Here is a 17,198-nt window from a genome sequence, read left to right on the forward strand (position 1 = left end):
CTGAACAGCAATGTTTGTATGATGAACACAAATTTTAACACGAAAAGCCAACTGTGCTGAATGTAGCCCGTAACTACAAGTATATACCAAAATTATGCATTCTATAGTTTACTGTGATAGAAGCAAACATAAAATTTTGCAATCCTCCTTACATGCAACTTCTTAACCAGCAAGAAAAAGAAAGATCATTCCGGTGATCACTGCACCACTTTTCAAGGCAGTCTCTGCAGGCTACAAAGCACAAGTAGACTGCATAGGCCCTGCAAAGAATGCTTGCCTTATAATCACCTTTACAACCCCAGCCTAAATATCTTGCTTGGTCTGAAACCTGTCCTCAGGCTTTTCACGAGTTGGCTGAGACTGAACACTTTGAACGCCAATGTCAACAACCTAATGAACTGGCGTCATCTCCAAAAGCATCAGTATCACTTTTAATACAGGAAATAACTGTCAGTGCGCCGGTACATTGCCCCATCACATTTGGTGCAGGTAACTATATTGCCAAATAAGGCTAAACTGGGATATAATAAAACTGAGAAAAAGTTTGCAATTTTTCACTATGTACAGGTTTTCATTACACGCAGTCTTTCAATGAAGACCCAAAAGGGCAGTGCAGAACAGAAACCCAAATGGTAAGTAATTGCAGTTGCAATCAACAGTCACAGAAAACCACCTGAAGTGAAGGTAATTAAACGACTGCACGCTTTCTATGGGTGAGTTAGCAACTGCACAGAAAAAATAATAGGAGGGTTGTGATGAAGCTGAAACAAGGAGTGCTTGTATTTGTTAGCGTTTAGTGTCATTAACCAGATGCTGCACCATTCATGGACACGGTTAAGGTCATTTTCGGAAGGGCCATTCGATCAGAAAGGTTAGTAATAGTACAATAAATTACACAGTCATATGCAAAAATGCAAAGTTAACATGATACTTGTAGTGCCAAATCATTAATATGCATTCGGAACAAAAGCGGGCCGAGCACAGATTCCTTCGGAACGCCGGATGTTACATGAAAGGTACCCGAGCTATGACTGTTAATAGCAACGAACTCAGATTGGTTAGCAAGGAATTCTTTAATACAATGTAGATCATTATGTGTAAACAAGGGCGAGCTTTAGCAATAGGTGTTGGTGCGGTACTTTGTCAAATTCCTTCTTGAAGTCGAAAAATAATTCGCCAGTTTGTCAAAAGTGAATGATAACATGGCTGCGGCAGCAGCTGCTATCATATCCACAGGTCCCAGCTGCTATCACAATCTTTCTCTTATCTAACTTCTCTCTTATTTCTGCACACCGTTGCCTCACTTTCCTGGAGCAGGCGATCATCATCACTATCATCAGCCTAGCCACGCCTCTTGCATGCATCACCATATAATAATGCTCACTATTATAGCTCACATACCGTTTCATAGCAAACGGCGCCGGCAAAGTGCCGCACGAGGAAGCCCTCGTCATCTGTGATTTCTCGGTGGTCCCTGAGCTTGGACTTGCGAGGCACGGCTAGACGGAAGTGCTTCGGGTGCGTACTGTGAAGCACCGAGGTGAAGTGGGTGTGACTCGACCGCGGCAGCTTGCTCTCCTCATCCAGCAGGTCAAATATGCCTGTGCCCTTTCCTTCCAACAGGTCTGAAACATTCACACATTGCGTTATGTCGTGCACCACATGATTGCTGCCTCGAGATATGAACGGCAAAGCAGAAAGGAAACGCTCACCAATGCAATCTTGGTTGTCCACATACTCAATTTTCTTAACAGACAAGCCTTCCTTTTCATACAGTGCTTGCTCCTGAAATAATAATTTTATTTTAAGAACAGTACAAAGAAAGGCAACAACAAATTCAACGCGCTAAAAATAAGAGCAGAAAAAAAAAAGCCTGCAACAGAGGCCAAGAAGGATGTCAGAAAAATAAAGAAATAAGAATGTCGAAAATAAGAAAATTTATGATAGAAGGCACCTTCACTTCATTAAACAAGAGTTGTGACCTAACTTAGAATTTATTTAGTTCTTGTTAATATTTACCCAAATAATATATTCATATGACCATTACATACAGTTTTGCTTTACTGTTTATGGACTCGTGTTTATTGAAGCCCACCTCACTGCTGCTAGACACTACATACCAAAAGATTGGCAAGTATTTTAGAACAGTATACTTTCCAAGCTCAATTCTTCTTCAATGTATAATTTCAATCCTTACACACCCAGTCATCTTAAAAAGGGTCTCGAAAAAAAAAAGAGAGAGAGAGAGAGATGACGTTCAATAATTACTAATGTTATAGTTTTCCAGAATAACAACGTAGGCATAGTTATATGAATTGAAAGTATTCTGTAAGTTGAAAAAATTTGAACTTAAGACATTTGACACCTGCAAACAATCTAGTTCAGTGCATCCTGCATAATGCGCTGTATTGAAATGTTTTACAACAATGAAAACATTACCAGTATCGAGAGGAAAGCTCAATCACCTCTTTCAGAATCCTTTCATTGAAAAACTGCTGGAGTTTCTCATTGCAGTAGTTGATACAGAACTGCTCAAAGCTGTTCACCTGAAAATATTCTGCAAAGGAAAGAAATATATGCATTTCAGATAAGGTATTAGTTATGCGTCCGTGCATTAAAATACTTTTGTCTACAAAAAAGTAGAAAGTCTTCAAACAACATCCGAACGAATTCCAAACATAACAGTAAGCGATGTGAGAAATTACTTTAGCCTTTACTCATTTAAAGCAGTGAACTGCTGCAGCTGCATGCGTATGCTGCAGTACAGTTTCCAGGATGCAATCACGACTAATACAAGCTTTTGAAATCCCAATGTGCAGATCCTTCGGTGTCCCAAACACTCCCACACAACAACGCTAGTACAGATGACGCATGTGGGAACTATGACCGCTTGCATTTATGTGCTGAGCAGGCCAAGACAGAGCTGAAGTTTGCCGGCAACAGTGCAGAAAGCTGCAAACAGAGCTTCAAAAAACAGGGAAGTAGAAAGGAGAAGAAAGCACTAAGGTATGATTGCAGCCCGCACACCGCTAAAATTGCAGTAACCATTCATGAATTATGTACTTGCAAGCACAGAACAGTGGGGTTTCACACGCTAACTGCCAACACTGCAACTCGCCCAAAAGCAGAGAGCGATAGTATTCTTGAATACGCATATGATAAAGCATTCAGCTGTACAAATCCTGACAATGTTTGAAAATTTATATCAGCCCCTATTACAGTTATAAGGTTTGGCTCCATTTGGTTTATGAGGTTTAACGTCCTAAAGTGACTCGGGCTATGAGAAACACCGTACTGGAGGGCTCCGGAAATTCTGACCACCTGGGGTTCTTTAACGTGCACTGATATCGCACAGCATACGGGTGCCTTGCACAGTTATCAGGATTTCATCAGACGAAGCAATTGCAGTAAATTCATTACCTACGTTTCAGCATGCTTATATATTGTTCATTTTTTGACTAAGTGAATATTCTGCGACAGCACAAGATCTGCATCATCAACATTCTTCTGTATCTTCTGTACTATATGAATAAGTAAAATGGCAGTAAAAATCTAAACACAAATATCTAGGGAAAGTCTTTATATGCAGCACTGGGAGGGCAGTAAAGTGTTCCCCATAGAAGCCAGTGATGATGGCCCTATAAAATTACACCATTCTATAATACACATTTGTAACGATGGGAACGTTCGATTTTCAATCCCGGCAGTCGCGGACTGTACTTGCTGACTCAAGTCCCAAGTTCAATTTTTCTCAGGCAGCAGAGAAGCTCCGCCCACCAGTACAGCTCACAGGAAAGTAGCGACATACCAGCAGCCATATTGAGACTCCGTGAGCCTTCTAGTTCTTGCAGACGATATCATGCATTAAACCTTGACACGAGCTCTGTAGCTGGTCTGTAAACAACTGTAAGGCTTTAAACTCCTGCATCTTTGCATTCTTGTCTTGAAGATCACTACACACGGTCACATTCAGAGCCTCGAGCTCAGATTGCTTGCTTGTGCAGTCCAGTTCCTCCCCTGTTTCGTGATAATGCCAGTGTGCAGGCCTGAGAGCATCACAACAAAATCACTCTGTGATGTACCATCAAAAGCTTTTACATTTTTTTTTAACGCTTTCATCTCATTTTCTGTGCGACCCGAGCGAAGCGAGTCTGGCTACTTTGACCTTTGGAGAACTTCTCTGCGAGCAGCAAAATGCTCCGCATTCAGGCATGTCACGCTTCGTTTGTGAGAAGCATCGATTGATTCGTGCATCTTTAAGCATTACATGCATGTTAGGAAATAAACATGCACATGGCATCACCGCGAAAAGACTGTACTGCGGAGACCAATGGCTTGCATCGTCTGCTATAGCAGATGAAAAGGTACGATAACAGGGAGAGGAGTGTGCAAGCAGCCCCTGGCAATTCAGTCATGTGACCACGATGTTACTTCCTATCAGAGCAGAAGCCGGGACCTGTCAGAAAGTCTGGAACTGGAAAACAGAATGTGCCCAAAGAGTACTCAGCACGTTTCGTTTCGTCCTATAACAGATTACTGCCACATGATGCAGGAAAACCGGCAAATCTTTACGCACAGTGTTCATCGCAAGTCATCAAGTCAAAGCTATACAAAACGCAATGCGTGAGGGAAAGATAAAGAGCAAAAACTGAAACAAAAAAAAATAATGAAAAAGTGATGCCTACCAAATCCGGCAATGTCAAGCACACCAATGTAGTGGGATGACGAACTGAACGGAATGCTCTGGTTAATGCGCCGCACAATGAAGTCAAACAGCCTAGAGTAGACTGCCTTGGCCAAGGCATCACGTGCATTGTTCGCTTCGTAGGCCTTCAGCGGCACCCTGGGGTAAGGGGGAGGGTAGGATCGTACCAACGGACATGCAACGGCACATGTGAAACTTGCATCGTTCATCATCACTGCACTCTCTCAGCATGCGCAACAATGCATCATGCACACTACAAGTAGTGCACACAAAACTATCTGGCACAAAAAAAAAACATGCGGCCCTGCTGTGCTTATCTCCAGCCTGTAGTGAATCAACCATTAAAAAAAAAAACAGCAGCCTCACATGCAAAACAGTTCAATGCTTACTGGTCACCGACTAAACTGTCTGAAAACTGAAAACAGGCGACTGTAACATAAGTTAACATGTCTGGTGGACAATGAATCAAAACTATCGCAAAGCCCGAAGGTCAATGCAGGTTCTCTCTTCAGTGTTTCCACGGCAACAAACCATTCTCTGTTGCATAAATCAAGGCTGCTGGGTAAAGGGGTGGTACAAGCAGACCTGTGTGAATGCTGTGCACAGGGTGCAGCCATAGTTAAGGCATGCAATACAATCAAGATCAAACTGAAGTCTTTCTTCAATGTGCAAGAGTACGCGAAGAAAGAAGTAGAGTCACAAACAGCAAAAAACAATAGTGATCAGCCTAGCAGCAATTCACATAGTATGAACTGTGTGAATTGCTGCTAGGCTGATCACTTCTTCATGCCACTACTTACACCCGGCCAAAGAGGTTCCCGTTTGCAATGCCTCCCTCAGCAATTCTAAACCTTAGATGCATGCGCACAATGCGCAAGTCAACAGAGGCTCAGGGGACGAAGCCATTGCTCACATGTAGATGGTACCCTTGAGGCCCCCCTTGCTGGTCTGCATCACACGGCTCAGCAAACTCTGCCGCAGCTCGTCCGGATCAACGCCCATCAATGCAGCTGCCACACGCAATGACTGCTCAGAGTCGGGTGTCACACGGCTGCCCCCACGGCTATCGTCCGGACTCTCCTCGAAGGTCACATTGCCCAAGTGCAGAACTGTGGCCACTGCCACATAGATGTTGAGCCGCTCCTCATCTGTCAGGCCTGTACAATAACACAAACAAGTCTCACACAGCTAGGGACAAACAGGAGGTTGTTGACAACCAACTATCATAGCCATACAGATGAGTGCTGGTAGTGGCGGCTCCACTTTGCACTGCCCGTTATGTTAACCTGTGCGCCCAGAGGGTGTGTGAAATTTGTAGCACATGCTAACTGGAGCCAACCAAATGGTTACAATAAGGAGAAATCAGCCGGTACGTTGCTTTTACGGTTCGTTACCGGCTATTGCAGATGCTTTTTACATTGATTAGCTGCAGATGGCTGTTTAGAAAAAAAAAGAAAGAATGGAGAAAAAACATTCTGTATTGTAGCCGGCTGCCATTATTTGGAGGGTCTTTTCCTTTGCAGAGTTGCATTTGAAAAGAGGCTAACACTTGATGAGTAACCACTCTGTTCCTATATGGCACTGTATCCGGATTGCATTCAGCCGTAAATGCCTTTTTGCTATACTTGGGTGAACAAATCTCCCGCTACCTGCATGACCTATTCCTAAGAGCTACAGCAGAATCTCATTGATACGTTATTCGTTCCTATGATTTCCCGTTTCATACGCTCAAAATCATGGGCAGTAAAAGATCTTTTTATCCCGGTTAATATGTTACCGTATAAAGCGATTTCTTGGCTACTACGTTCAAAATTTCAACAAATTGTGGACATACAAACAATATGTTTCGCAATCAATCGTACATGTGCAAACGAGCGCTCGTGACAAGAAAAACTGATAAGCAGCGCTCACCCGCCACAGTTGCTTTCCTGCAGTGCCTAGGTGCGAAGGGGTAAAGCATCGAAGAAAGGCTGTGAGCCAACATGCGAGGAGCCTGTTCCCGCAGAAACGTGACTTCACGAGGAGAAACACGGTGGCTCCTCTGCGGTGCCTTAGGGGCATAGAGGTAAACCATTTGATAAATACGACAACTATTCTCTTGCATACAAGCGGGCCGGGTCTGAGGGACGTTGCATATGAGCAATAACGCGACTGTAAGCCATTACAATGGCTTCTTCACATGTCCTTAGCGTAAGGGGGCGAAGCATCAAAAAAAAAACCAAAAGGAAGTGGTCCCGGCTCATCATTGCCTTCCACAAACCTCTTCCGCACTTAAGTCAACACAGATACGGACTGAATTCTGAGAAAAAAAAAAAAGAAAAAGGAGTTATGCATACTTCGCATCTATAGACACTAATCTACGCTTTTATGCAGGGAAATTCTCAATTATAAATGCTTTTGTACTTCACTTCATTCAGCAGTTAAATTTTTCAAAATAAGGCAGTTCGGATCATATGTTTTCCCAGATAATATGTTTCTTTCCAGCATTGTTTTATAAAACTTATCAATGAGGTTTTACTTACTGTAACAGTGTCATTTTTCTAACAGTGTGGAATAAGGGCCAAACATGGTCTTTTGCCACACGAGGCGGATTTGTGGTTGGAGCTCTGGAAAACTGTAGGCCCTGTACTCGGCATAGCAATACACTTCATGCAGTGGGTATTCGGATATGAAAAGCATGATGTTAGCCTATGCACTGTAATTTTTTTTTATTTTTTTATTGTTCTGACCGTGTTCTGTTCTGCCGGTTTTTCCGTACGTGGGGGTGCGCCCCTCTGTCAAGCCAATCCTAGGCTTTTTGGGTGCACACCTAACAACCCAAATGTTGAAATAAAGGTATTTGTATTTGTATTGACAATGCTAGCCTAGTAGCATGGAATCGCCAAGACACTCTAAAAAGCACCTAGTAACCTTTCTGAAAATTTAAAGCATCCACAAATTAATTACACTGTTTTCTCTCACGCTACCAGTTACAAAACAAGCTCCAGCTTAACATGAAGCTTTATTCAGACCCCACAGCAGAGCAGATTTCAGATGAGAGCTATTCCTGAGCTGTCTAATTTTGCTGTTCCAAGCCTTCAAAAGTGGTGCTAAGAAGCTGTCAAAAACAACACCAAGAAAAAAGCAACCTTTGGCACTACGTCACCATATTTGCTGAAATGCAACACTTTTGAATTATAATTACGGTGATATTTCTGAATATTTTAATTATACTTTCTTATTCTGTGCAGGTAAAGCACGTCTTGTGTTACAATAATGGTCGCACTATGGTTGAATTAATGAAGCACATTCTACACAGTCAAAAAATGCGGTGTAGAAATAAGCCTCGCAAGCTAGCCTTGCTTATCAATGGCTGTAAACAGGCCACTAACCCTTGCATCTTGCCTTTTGAGCAGAATTTTGCAGGTCTACGTGAAATGAGCCGTATTCTTTTATATTACCAGCCTCGCCGAGATTGAGAGACCAGACCTATATTTTGCATGAGGCTGCATAAAATCACAGATGCACACAGGAAAAAAGAAAAAGATATGAGATAGGAGTGGACGCACCCATCAAGTGCAGAGCTCTATCCAAGTTCGAAAAGTCCTTGGCGTCATCAATGACCGGGTCGCGGAGTGGTCCTTTGCTCTGATGCTCCTTCGACCGAGAGTTGTTCTTGAGCAGCTTCTCAGACTCGGCAGAGCAGAAATACTGAGTGCAGCCATGGCGCAGGTACTGAAACAGAGCAACAACAAATAAGATACACGCGCGTATCCCCCATATGTCGAGGCAAAGCCTTCCACGCATTGCAATTTCTCGTACAGCAACAAAATGCAAGCAACTCAATTCGTACCACTGGCTTACTTCGCATAACAGAAAGAAAATTGCTTGCATCTGGAAAAAATTTATCATGCTCATAATTAGGGGTTGGACTTTTCGGTTTAAACTGAAAAACACCGATAAAGGTATGCCGAAAGCATTTTAAAAGGTTTAGTTTAAACCGAAAAAAGGTCAGTACCTTTTCATCCACTCCGCCCACTCTCGATGGCGAGAGAAAATTACAACAGTGTTCAATCCAGGGGCATGATGTGAGACAGTGGGATCGTAGCTTTAAGTACAGCGGTTGAGGGTTTTGAGGCATTGTTCGTGGCCTCACGAATGGGGAAAGAATGGCAGCCGTGCTTCCCGACCCCCATAAACATATCAAGCGTCCGAGGAGGGGCGCCTGTGGCAAGGCAGGCACTTCGAGGGGTGAAGGACAGACCAGAGCATTTGCAGCACAAGTGTTTCCAGGAAATAGCGAAAACCAAAGCCCACCAGTTCCTTGCCACGTGACACTTCTCAGAAACAAGCCTAAAGAAGCGCATTTGTTTTTTAAGTGATTTGATTTATGCAAAACTTTGATCATGTAAACATTATTTCAGTTCCTCCTTTGTCTGACATGTGAATTTATTTTACATATGCGTTTTGTCATAACGCTAATTGTCTTCATGGCAATATCATTTTCCTCCAGGAGCTTAGCTCTATGGTATGGTCGAAACTTCGAAATAGACCACACGATGGCCAGGCATTCCTTTTCAGTGGCAGAGTAGTTTGTCTCAGCCCTAGACAAAGCCCGACTAGCGTAGGCGATCACACGTTGTTCACTGTTCCGTATCTGTACTAGGACAGCGCCCAAACCGACATTGCTTGCATCTGTGTGGAGTTCGGTGTCTGCGGTTTCATCGAAATGTGCTAGAACTGGAGGTGACTGCAGGCAACGTTGAAGCTCCTGAAATGCGTCCATTTGCTGGTCGCCCCATGTAAACGGCATATCAGCCTTAGTAAGAAGTGTAAGGGGGGCGGCTATTTTAGAAAAGTTTTTCACGAAACGTCGATAATATGCACATAGTCCAAGAAAGCGTCGCACCTCTTTCTGGTCCCGCGGCGTCGGAAAATTGGCGATGGCAACTGTTTTTTCAGGATCCGGCAGAACTCCCGCTTGGTTCACGACATGGCCCAAAAACTTCAGCTCTTCATAAGCAAAATGGCATTTTTCGGCTTTCAGAGTGAGGCCCGACATTTTGGATGGCGTCTAGTACTGCGTCTAGGCGACGGAGGTGCTCCTCGAAATTCGGGGCAAACACAATTACGTCGTCCAAGTATACAAGACATGTCGTCCACTTCAGATCTCCAAGAACGCTGTCCATGAGTCTCTGAAAGGTTGCGGGCGCGGAGCAAAGGCCGAAGGGCATGACTTGGAATTCGTATAGCCCGTCAGGTGTAATGAAAGCAGTCTTTTCGCGGTCCCTTTCATCGACCTCTATCTGCCAGTATCCAGACTTGAGATCCATGGAGGAAAAGTATCTTGTGTTGCACAGACGATCTAAGGCGTCATCTATTCTGGGCAAAGGGTAAACATCTTTTTTCGTAACGTTGTTCAGTCGGCGATAGTCTACGCAGAAACGAAGTGTGCCATCTTTTTTCTTCACAAGTACCACAGGTGCAGCCCAGGGGCTGCGGGAAGGGCGAATGACATCGTTATCGAGCATTTCCTTCACTTGGTCTCGGATGGCAGTACGTTCTTTAGAGGAAACTCGGTAAGGCGACTGGCGGAGTGGTCGAACAGTTTCGTCTGTAATGACGCGGTGCTTTGCAAGGTGGGTTCGACCGACGCGTGATGATCTGGCAAATGCATTAGAGTAGCGACGGAGGAGGTGCCGTAGTTTCTCTCGATACTTTCGAGGTAAGGCCGGGTTTATATCGTACAGAGGTTCAGTGTTGTCGGAGTGTTCTGTTGCTGAAGCGCTGGTGAAATTGCATTCATAACTAGTGTCAGTTATGGCGTCGAGATATGCGACAGTTGTCCCTCTGTTCAGATGTTGATGTTCATTGCTGAAGTTCGTGAGAAGAACATCAACTTTGCCATTTTCAATAAAAACAACTGCCCTGGCAACGGCGATGCCTCTTTCAATAAGCAGTTTCTGTTTTGTCTCGACGACACCTTCTGTATCTTGGATTGGGAGGGAACCCACGGAGACCATAATGCTTGAACGTGGGGGCACACTAACATGGTCATCAATAATGTGGAGTGCAGCGGGGAGCAGGCTGTTGGATTCGATAGCATTCTCAACTGAAAATCTCACGGACTTATTCTGCAGATCGATAATGGCGCCATTTTCGGTTAAGAAGTCCATACCGAGGATGACGTCACGGGAACACTGAGCCAATACGATGAACGTCGCCAGAAAAGTTTGCCCTTGTACAGTGATCCTCAACGTGCACACTCCCGTGGGCATAATTAAATGTCCACCAGCTGTGGGTATTTGCGGGCCACCCCATGATGTTGTGACCTTTCTGAGAGCTTTGGCGAAGTGTGCACTTAGAATTGAATAATCAGCGCCAGTGTCGACTAGAGCAGTGACGTCTACGCCATCAACGGAGATCTGCAGGTCGGCAGTTTGTTGTGTCGGGCGGCGACAGCTTCGTGGGGTTCGGTCTCGACTTCGATGCTCTGAAGGAGCGGTGGGGCGACTGTCGGCGTCGTGGTTACGTTGAGGATCAGCGGAATTTCGTAGCGGCGTCGATTCTGCTGGTGGCCGTATGTAACGAACTGTAGTTTGCAGTGAAGAACTGTCGTGGGTCTGTGGAGGATCTTGAAATTTTCGCACTGTAGCAGCCACACCTCCAGAGGCTGCTGCATCTAGTTTCCCCTATGGGGACTTTGGAGTTGCTCCTGGCGTCCAGGAGAGCTGTAACGGCGAGGCGACGGCGATCGGAGGCGGCTTGGGCCTGTGTTGGAACGCGAAATGTATTCTGCGATTTCGCGTGGCTGCTGACCAGGCAACGGACGACGAGCATCAAAAGAAAACCCACGGAGGCCGAGTTCCCTGTAGGGGCAGCGGCGACACAGGTGTCCAGCTTCGCCGCAATGGTAGCACAACGGTTGGTGATCGGGCGTTCGCCAGATATCGGTCCTTCGGCGGCGTACGCTCGGCCGTGAAGACACATGGGCGACCGGTGCGCGAGGCTCGTAGGATGCTGTCGAAGGCGGCAGGTAGCGGCTGGTGACCGCGGCGTAGCTCAGGGTCTGGGGCAGCGGTGTAGCTACGACGGGTTCAGGCGCGGCGACGGGTGCGTGCACGGTGACGGGTGCGGGAACACCCAGCGCCTGTTGTACTTCCTCACGGATGATATCGGAAACTGTGGCAACCTGTGGCTGTGGAGGAATCCCCAGGTATTTGGCCACCTCTTCCCGGACTATCGCCCGGATCGTATCACGCAGCGATTCTGACGAAAACTGTCCGGCTTCACCTGCACTCGCGGCGTTCATAGACACTGTAGTGCGCTGGTATTGCCGGGCGCGCATGTCAAGTGCCTTCTCGATGGTAGACGCCTCACTTATGAATTCGGCGACAGTTGGTGGTGGACTTCGCACCAAGCCTGCAAATAACTGCTCTTTAACACCTTGCATCAAAAAGCGCACTTTTTTCTCTTCCGACATGGTTGGGTCCGCGCGTCGAAAGAGTCGCTTCATCTCTTCGGCGTAGGCCGTAACAGTTTCATTCGGATGTTGTATACGGCTATTTAAAAGCAATTGCGCTTTTTCCTTGCGAAGCGTGTTGGTAAACATACGCAAGAATTCTGCCTTGAATGTATCCCACGTTCGGAGTCCGGCTTCTTGATTTTCGAACCATGTCCGCGCAGAATCCTCCAGTGCGAAGTAGACATGGCGAAGCTTCGAGTCAGCGTTCCAGGCGTTGAAGGCAGCCACCCGGTCGAACTGCTCCAGCCAGTCTTCAGCATCCTCATGTGGCAGGCCGTGGAAATGTGGTGGATCCCGCTGGTGGTTGAGCAGGACAGGAGTTGTCAACACCGGGGGATTCATCGCGCTGAGAGAAACGCTCCTTGTTGGTCTGTGGTCAGGGAGAGGACCACACTCGGGAGGCAGACCTTGCAGTCGGCGGCTGCTCTGGTGTACTGGGATCTCCACCTTAGGGGTGCGTCCTGGGCTAGTAGGGGGCGTCCGGCTCATGAAAATCGTACCCCGCACCTCCACCAGATGTCGCGTAAACAGCGACCTTTACAGTTGCGTCCGAGGTCCAAGGCATGGCAAAGGTTCTACGAACAGCGTCAGAGTTCAGGCTCGAGGTTAGCACACTTCTTCCTCTCACACTTCTGCGCTTCTTTGTCGTCAACGCATGCTACAATATGACCAACTGTACATTAAATAAAAGTGCATAAAACAACATGCAAAAAAAAGAAGCCGAAATGAACACTACATCACTTTTAACTGTCAACTGATGCCTCTTATCTCATCGAAAAAAGCCGATATTTCTTCAGCAGAAAATAATATTAACCGAAAAAAAAAAAAAAAAAAGGAAGTTGTGTTCACATACAGTCAAATCTCGTTATAACGAACACGCATATAACGAATTATTGAATATATCGAACTCTTCCGAAATATTTTTGTCAATCACATGTATTTTTAACTTCCCATAGCGAACGTGGTTCGGCATAAAATGAATATAACGAACTTCGCGACGGCAAGCACTACCTCACTTTAATAGCAGGAGGCAGGCTTCGTTGCACTACAAGTGTGTTGTGCGGCGCAGCAAATGTTCAGGACTACCTCGCAGGCGCTGACAGCGCCACAGATGCCACGTCGGCATTGAGAGTAGACAGCCAAAGAAATCGTTCACCCCTCACAATCGCCGACAGCGACGCTTCAGCAGCGGCAGCAGCGGCGCGATTGAATGTTGCTTTTGCCTTTTTGCGTCTTTTGCGTTTTAGTGTTAGCGGTGTAGCAACGGCGTCGCGGCGTGGTCAGCGTGATCGTCGTAGCGTTCGGTGCAGGCTGCGTCGGTCGTCGTGTCAAGTGTGGTGTGCGGGTGTGCGTAGTGCTGTGATGGCGGTGAATGTGAAAAAAAGGGCAGCACTGACATTAAAGACCAAGCTCGAGATAAAATCAGGGCCTTCAAGGCAGTTTACAAGAGGAGACTGATTGACACTCTTCTCGTGAAGCTTCGTATGAAGCAGGACTTGAAGATCGACTTGCTGGGAGCATTAAAACGGCATGGAACAGCGTGAAAGGCAAAACGATTGCCAACTGCTTTCGGCACGCAGGTTTTTTTCCAGCAGAGGCCTGTGCATCAAGTGACAATGGGGACGACCCCGACAAAGCAGAGCTCCGCGAGCTCGATGAGACCTGGAAAGATTTTTCACGTTTTGTTGGTGTCATGCCCACAATAATGACTAGAAGGCTTTGTAGGCGGTGACGACATCGCAGCGACCACGGCTGTACTGATGGATGCCGAAATTGCTGTGGAAGTTTCTGAACATCACGCAGACGAAGCTCAGGCTGACCCTGCCGACGATGAGATCATTCTGACTTCACAAGAAGCGCTTGCTGCATTAGATTTACTGTGCCGCCACTGCAGTGCTATTGAGGGCAGTGGGTTTGCCCTTGTTGAGTGTTTGCAAACTGTAGAACAGGGCGTGACACGAAACGCGATCAACACAAAAAAGCAGGCCGCGATAACACAGTTCTTTGCGCGTAAATAAATGGACGTGACCCACGTAGGCACCTTCCGAGTTGCTTTGCCTTCTCTGATTGAATTTTGCTGCTCTTGCGTGTATTTTCTACGAAATTTTATATGACGAATTATGGATATAGCGAACTATTTTCAGATTTTTTAACTGTTCATTATAACGAGGTTTTACTGTATAAACACCGAAAAAAGTCAGCCGAATTCTCTGAAAATAGAAACTGAAAACTCCAACCCCTACTCATAATCCATGTTTATATACATGTAAGCTTGATGCAATATGCACTTCATACCACGTGCAAGCACCAATTTTTCAAGTCGAAGTATTATTTATTAAATGGGCAAGCACAGCCCTAGTACACCCTAACCCTAATTCCTCCTAACATGCATTGCAGAGTGCAGGAGAAAGACATAATAATAATTCACAGTAATTGGTTACGAGGAAACGAAAGGCACAGCTACTGCCTCACTATGCTTTACGAGCTGCCATGTCTGGGTTGGCAGTAAAGCTATGCTGCAGCTGGTCTTGTACGTGCCATTGTGAACATTTCTGAGAGCCCTCTGATCCACTTTGCCAGACAAAGTTTTACTTCTTCAGCTTCAAACAAATGGATGTGGAGAGAGAGGCTTCTAGATTTTAGCTAAACTTAACACATTTGTTTTTGTTTTCCAAAACTGCCCATTACTCAGCAACAAATGGAAAAGTCAAGTGTGCATGAAAGAAGAAGGTGGGAGAGAAAAAGCAGGTATTATCGTCGCATAACAAGCCCTCGGGATTGGTACCAACGCTTTCTGGTGGTATCATCGGAGCAGCGGTAGCCAGGCACTCCAGGGATAGAGCAGAGGGGTAGAGGAAGCTGCAGAATGCTAGGGCAATGAAACTCTAAAGCACTCAATCGAAATGCCCGATGCTTTTGCTGCACTCGTAAAGTGAGGATTCACGAGAAAATCTATCAGCCTTATGAGATCAGATGCGTCACAGCAGGCAACAGCAGCACTACTGGATTGTCAAAAGCACGGCATTGTAGCTGGGCTCCGATGTACTGCACCACCAGACAACGAAAGTACAAGTGTTGGCACACACAGTATGGCGTTTCAATACGAAAGGATGCCGATTTTCCGCTCCTTCCTGCGTATGATGCCGTGAGAAAGAATTTCAGAGTAGTTTTCTCAACGCCATTTAGTGGAACATCCTAGCTCCAAGAAGCACTTAAATCCAGTCCAAAGGACTACAAATTTCGTGTCAATAAGATATGTAATGGCATCCCTTATGACAATTTCACATTTAAAGATTTAAAGACCACCATTTAAGGAGCGAGTACTAGGAAGAAGCAGAGTCAGGCAGACGGATAAGATTAGCAAGTCTGCAGGGATAAGGCAGCCGCAGCTGGCACAGGATAAGATCAGCTGAAGGTCAACTGAAGAGATCTTTGCCCTGCAGTATATGTACAATGTGCAGGCCGATGATAAGAATGAGCGTGTCAATGTAAAGATGAAAGAAACATAATGCCTAGAGTGCAAAACAAAGAGAAACAATAACTTGGTGAGCCCCAGAACACCTTTCATGCTACTCTCAGGGGTCAAGTCTTCTTCGGACTCCACCTTTCACATGTACCAGTGCGAACAGAAGTAAACAGAGCACGCTATTTCCTTTGGACATTTTTTCACACATTGAATAATTGAGACTGGCAGTCATGGTATGTACGAACCGGTAGTGGACACCAGTGCTCTTTCACTTGGACAAATATTTTCTTATCTCCAGTGCAGAAGGCGTGATTTCAATTTGAACAGAAAAGCGTGCTCCATTTACTTATGTCCGCACCTGTACATTCAAGTAGGAAGCAGCAGGGGCAAAAAGGACAAGAGCCTAAAACAGAAGAAATGCATCAACAGACTAAATGGCAATCCACTGGGGACCACTCACGTGGAAATCATCCGGACTGGTGATCCTCAACTGCTGCCTCAGCTCGTTCGGTGCGCCAGCGCACAGCTGGTAGAAGATGTGGTAGTTGCGCTCGCCCTTGCTCTGGCCACAGATGCGCGACTTCTCCAAGAGGTAGTGCGATATGAAACCTCCAACCACACTGCACTGAAATGCAGAGAGACAGAACACTCGCCATGTACGCTTCGAACTGCACATAGCAGAATGCATAAACGAACTCTTCTTTTTGGCAGTAGTATGTAAACCTTCATCCCAAGCATGAAGGTGAGCCTGAAGCCTTCATATCACAGAGGTTGGAGCAGGGAAGATTTACCAAGAAGCCACTGCACTACACCGTTAACACTAATTGAAGGCCCTCCTCCATGGGGCATTCAACACTCTGTTCTTGATTTGTGTTGTTATTATTATTATTATTATTATTATTATTATTATTATTAGTGTTACTTACTATGGCACATGCCATAGCGCACCATGGACTCGGGCAAATTTCTACCACATGATACTCTTTAAATGTGCACGGACATCACACAGTACATGGGTACTTTGCTTTTCACCTCTATTGAAACTACTAGCTGACATCACCAGGATTAAACCCACGTCCTTGGATTCAGCAGTCGAGCGCCCACACTAATGAGCCATCATGCATGCACGCACTAATGAGGGGTGCACTGCCTCTGTTTGTGAAAAATTTGACATGACAGCAACCCATCCATTAAGCTAGATTTTTTCAAATGCTCATTATGACCATGCCACTCACATCTGGGTCTAACACACACCAAGGCAACACCTGACTACAACATAACACTAGTACACCAGTTCCTAGAACTCTTTACAGTCGAAGTGGCGTCCCTAGAAATCCTTTTAAAAAATCTGATACATAAGGTGTCCATTGGAACGTCAGGACAGTATGCGATGGCTGCGCACCGAGCAAACCAGCTCTCAAGAGTCAACCGGGCTTCGGCTCCACTTCGTCGACCTCTTTGACGTGTCGCGTGTGCTGCTGCCGGTCGAAATCATTACAGTTACGGCATTCAGCATGAGATAT

General features: G+C 45.7%; 1 protein-coding gene across 2 annotated transcripts in view; it reads right to left on the reverse strand.

Annotated features, from left to right (window-relative positions):
• Positions 1–17,198, reverse strand: part of jar (Myosin heavy chain 95F jaguar) — a 58,068-nt gene that overhangs the window by 27,742 nt on the left and 13,128 nt on the right. For both annotated transcript variants that reach the window (XM_084594950.1, XM_084594956.1), the window contains 7 exons: positions 16,136–16,300; positions 8,254–8,419; positions 5,619–5,862; positions 4,686–4,843; positions 2,466–2,557; positions 1,713–1,785; positions 1,402–1,625 (listed from right to left, as the gene is read on the reverse strand). In XM_084594950.1, the coding sequence (XP_084451076.1) occupies positions 1,402–1,625; positions 1,713–1,785; positions 2,466–2,557; positions 4,686–4,843; positions 5,619–5,862; positions 8,254–8,419; positions 16,136–16,300 (1,122 nt within the window). The remainder of the gene's footprint in view (positions 1–1,401; positions 1,626–1,712; positions 1,786–2,465; positions 2,558–4,685; positions 4,844–5,618; positions 5,863–8,253; positions 8,420–16,135; positions 16,301–17,198) is intronic.

Source organism: Amblyomma maculatum, chromosome 1 (assembly GCF_055883805.1).
Source record: "Amblyomma maculatum isolate TAMU_Amacu chromosome 1, ASM5588380v1, whole genome shotgun sequence".
Classification (NCBI taxonomy): Eukaryota; Metazoa; Arthropoda; class Arachnida; order Ixodida; family Ixodidae; genus Amblyomma; species Amblyomma maculatum.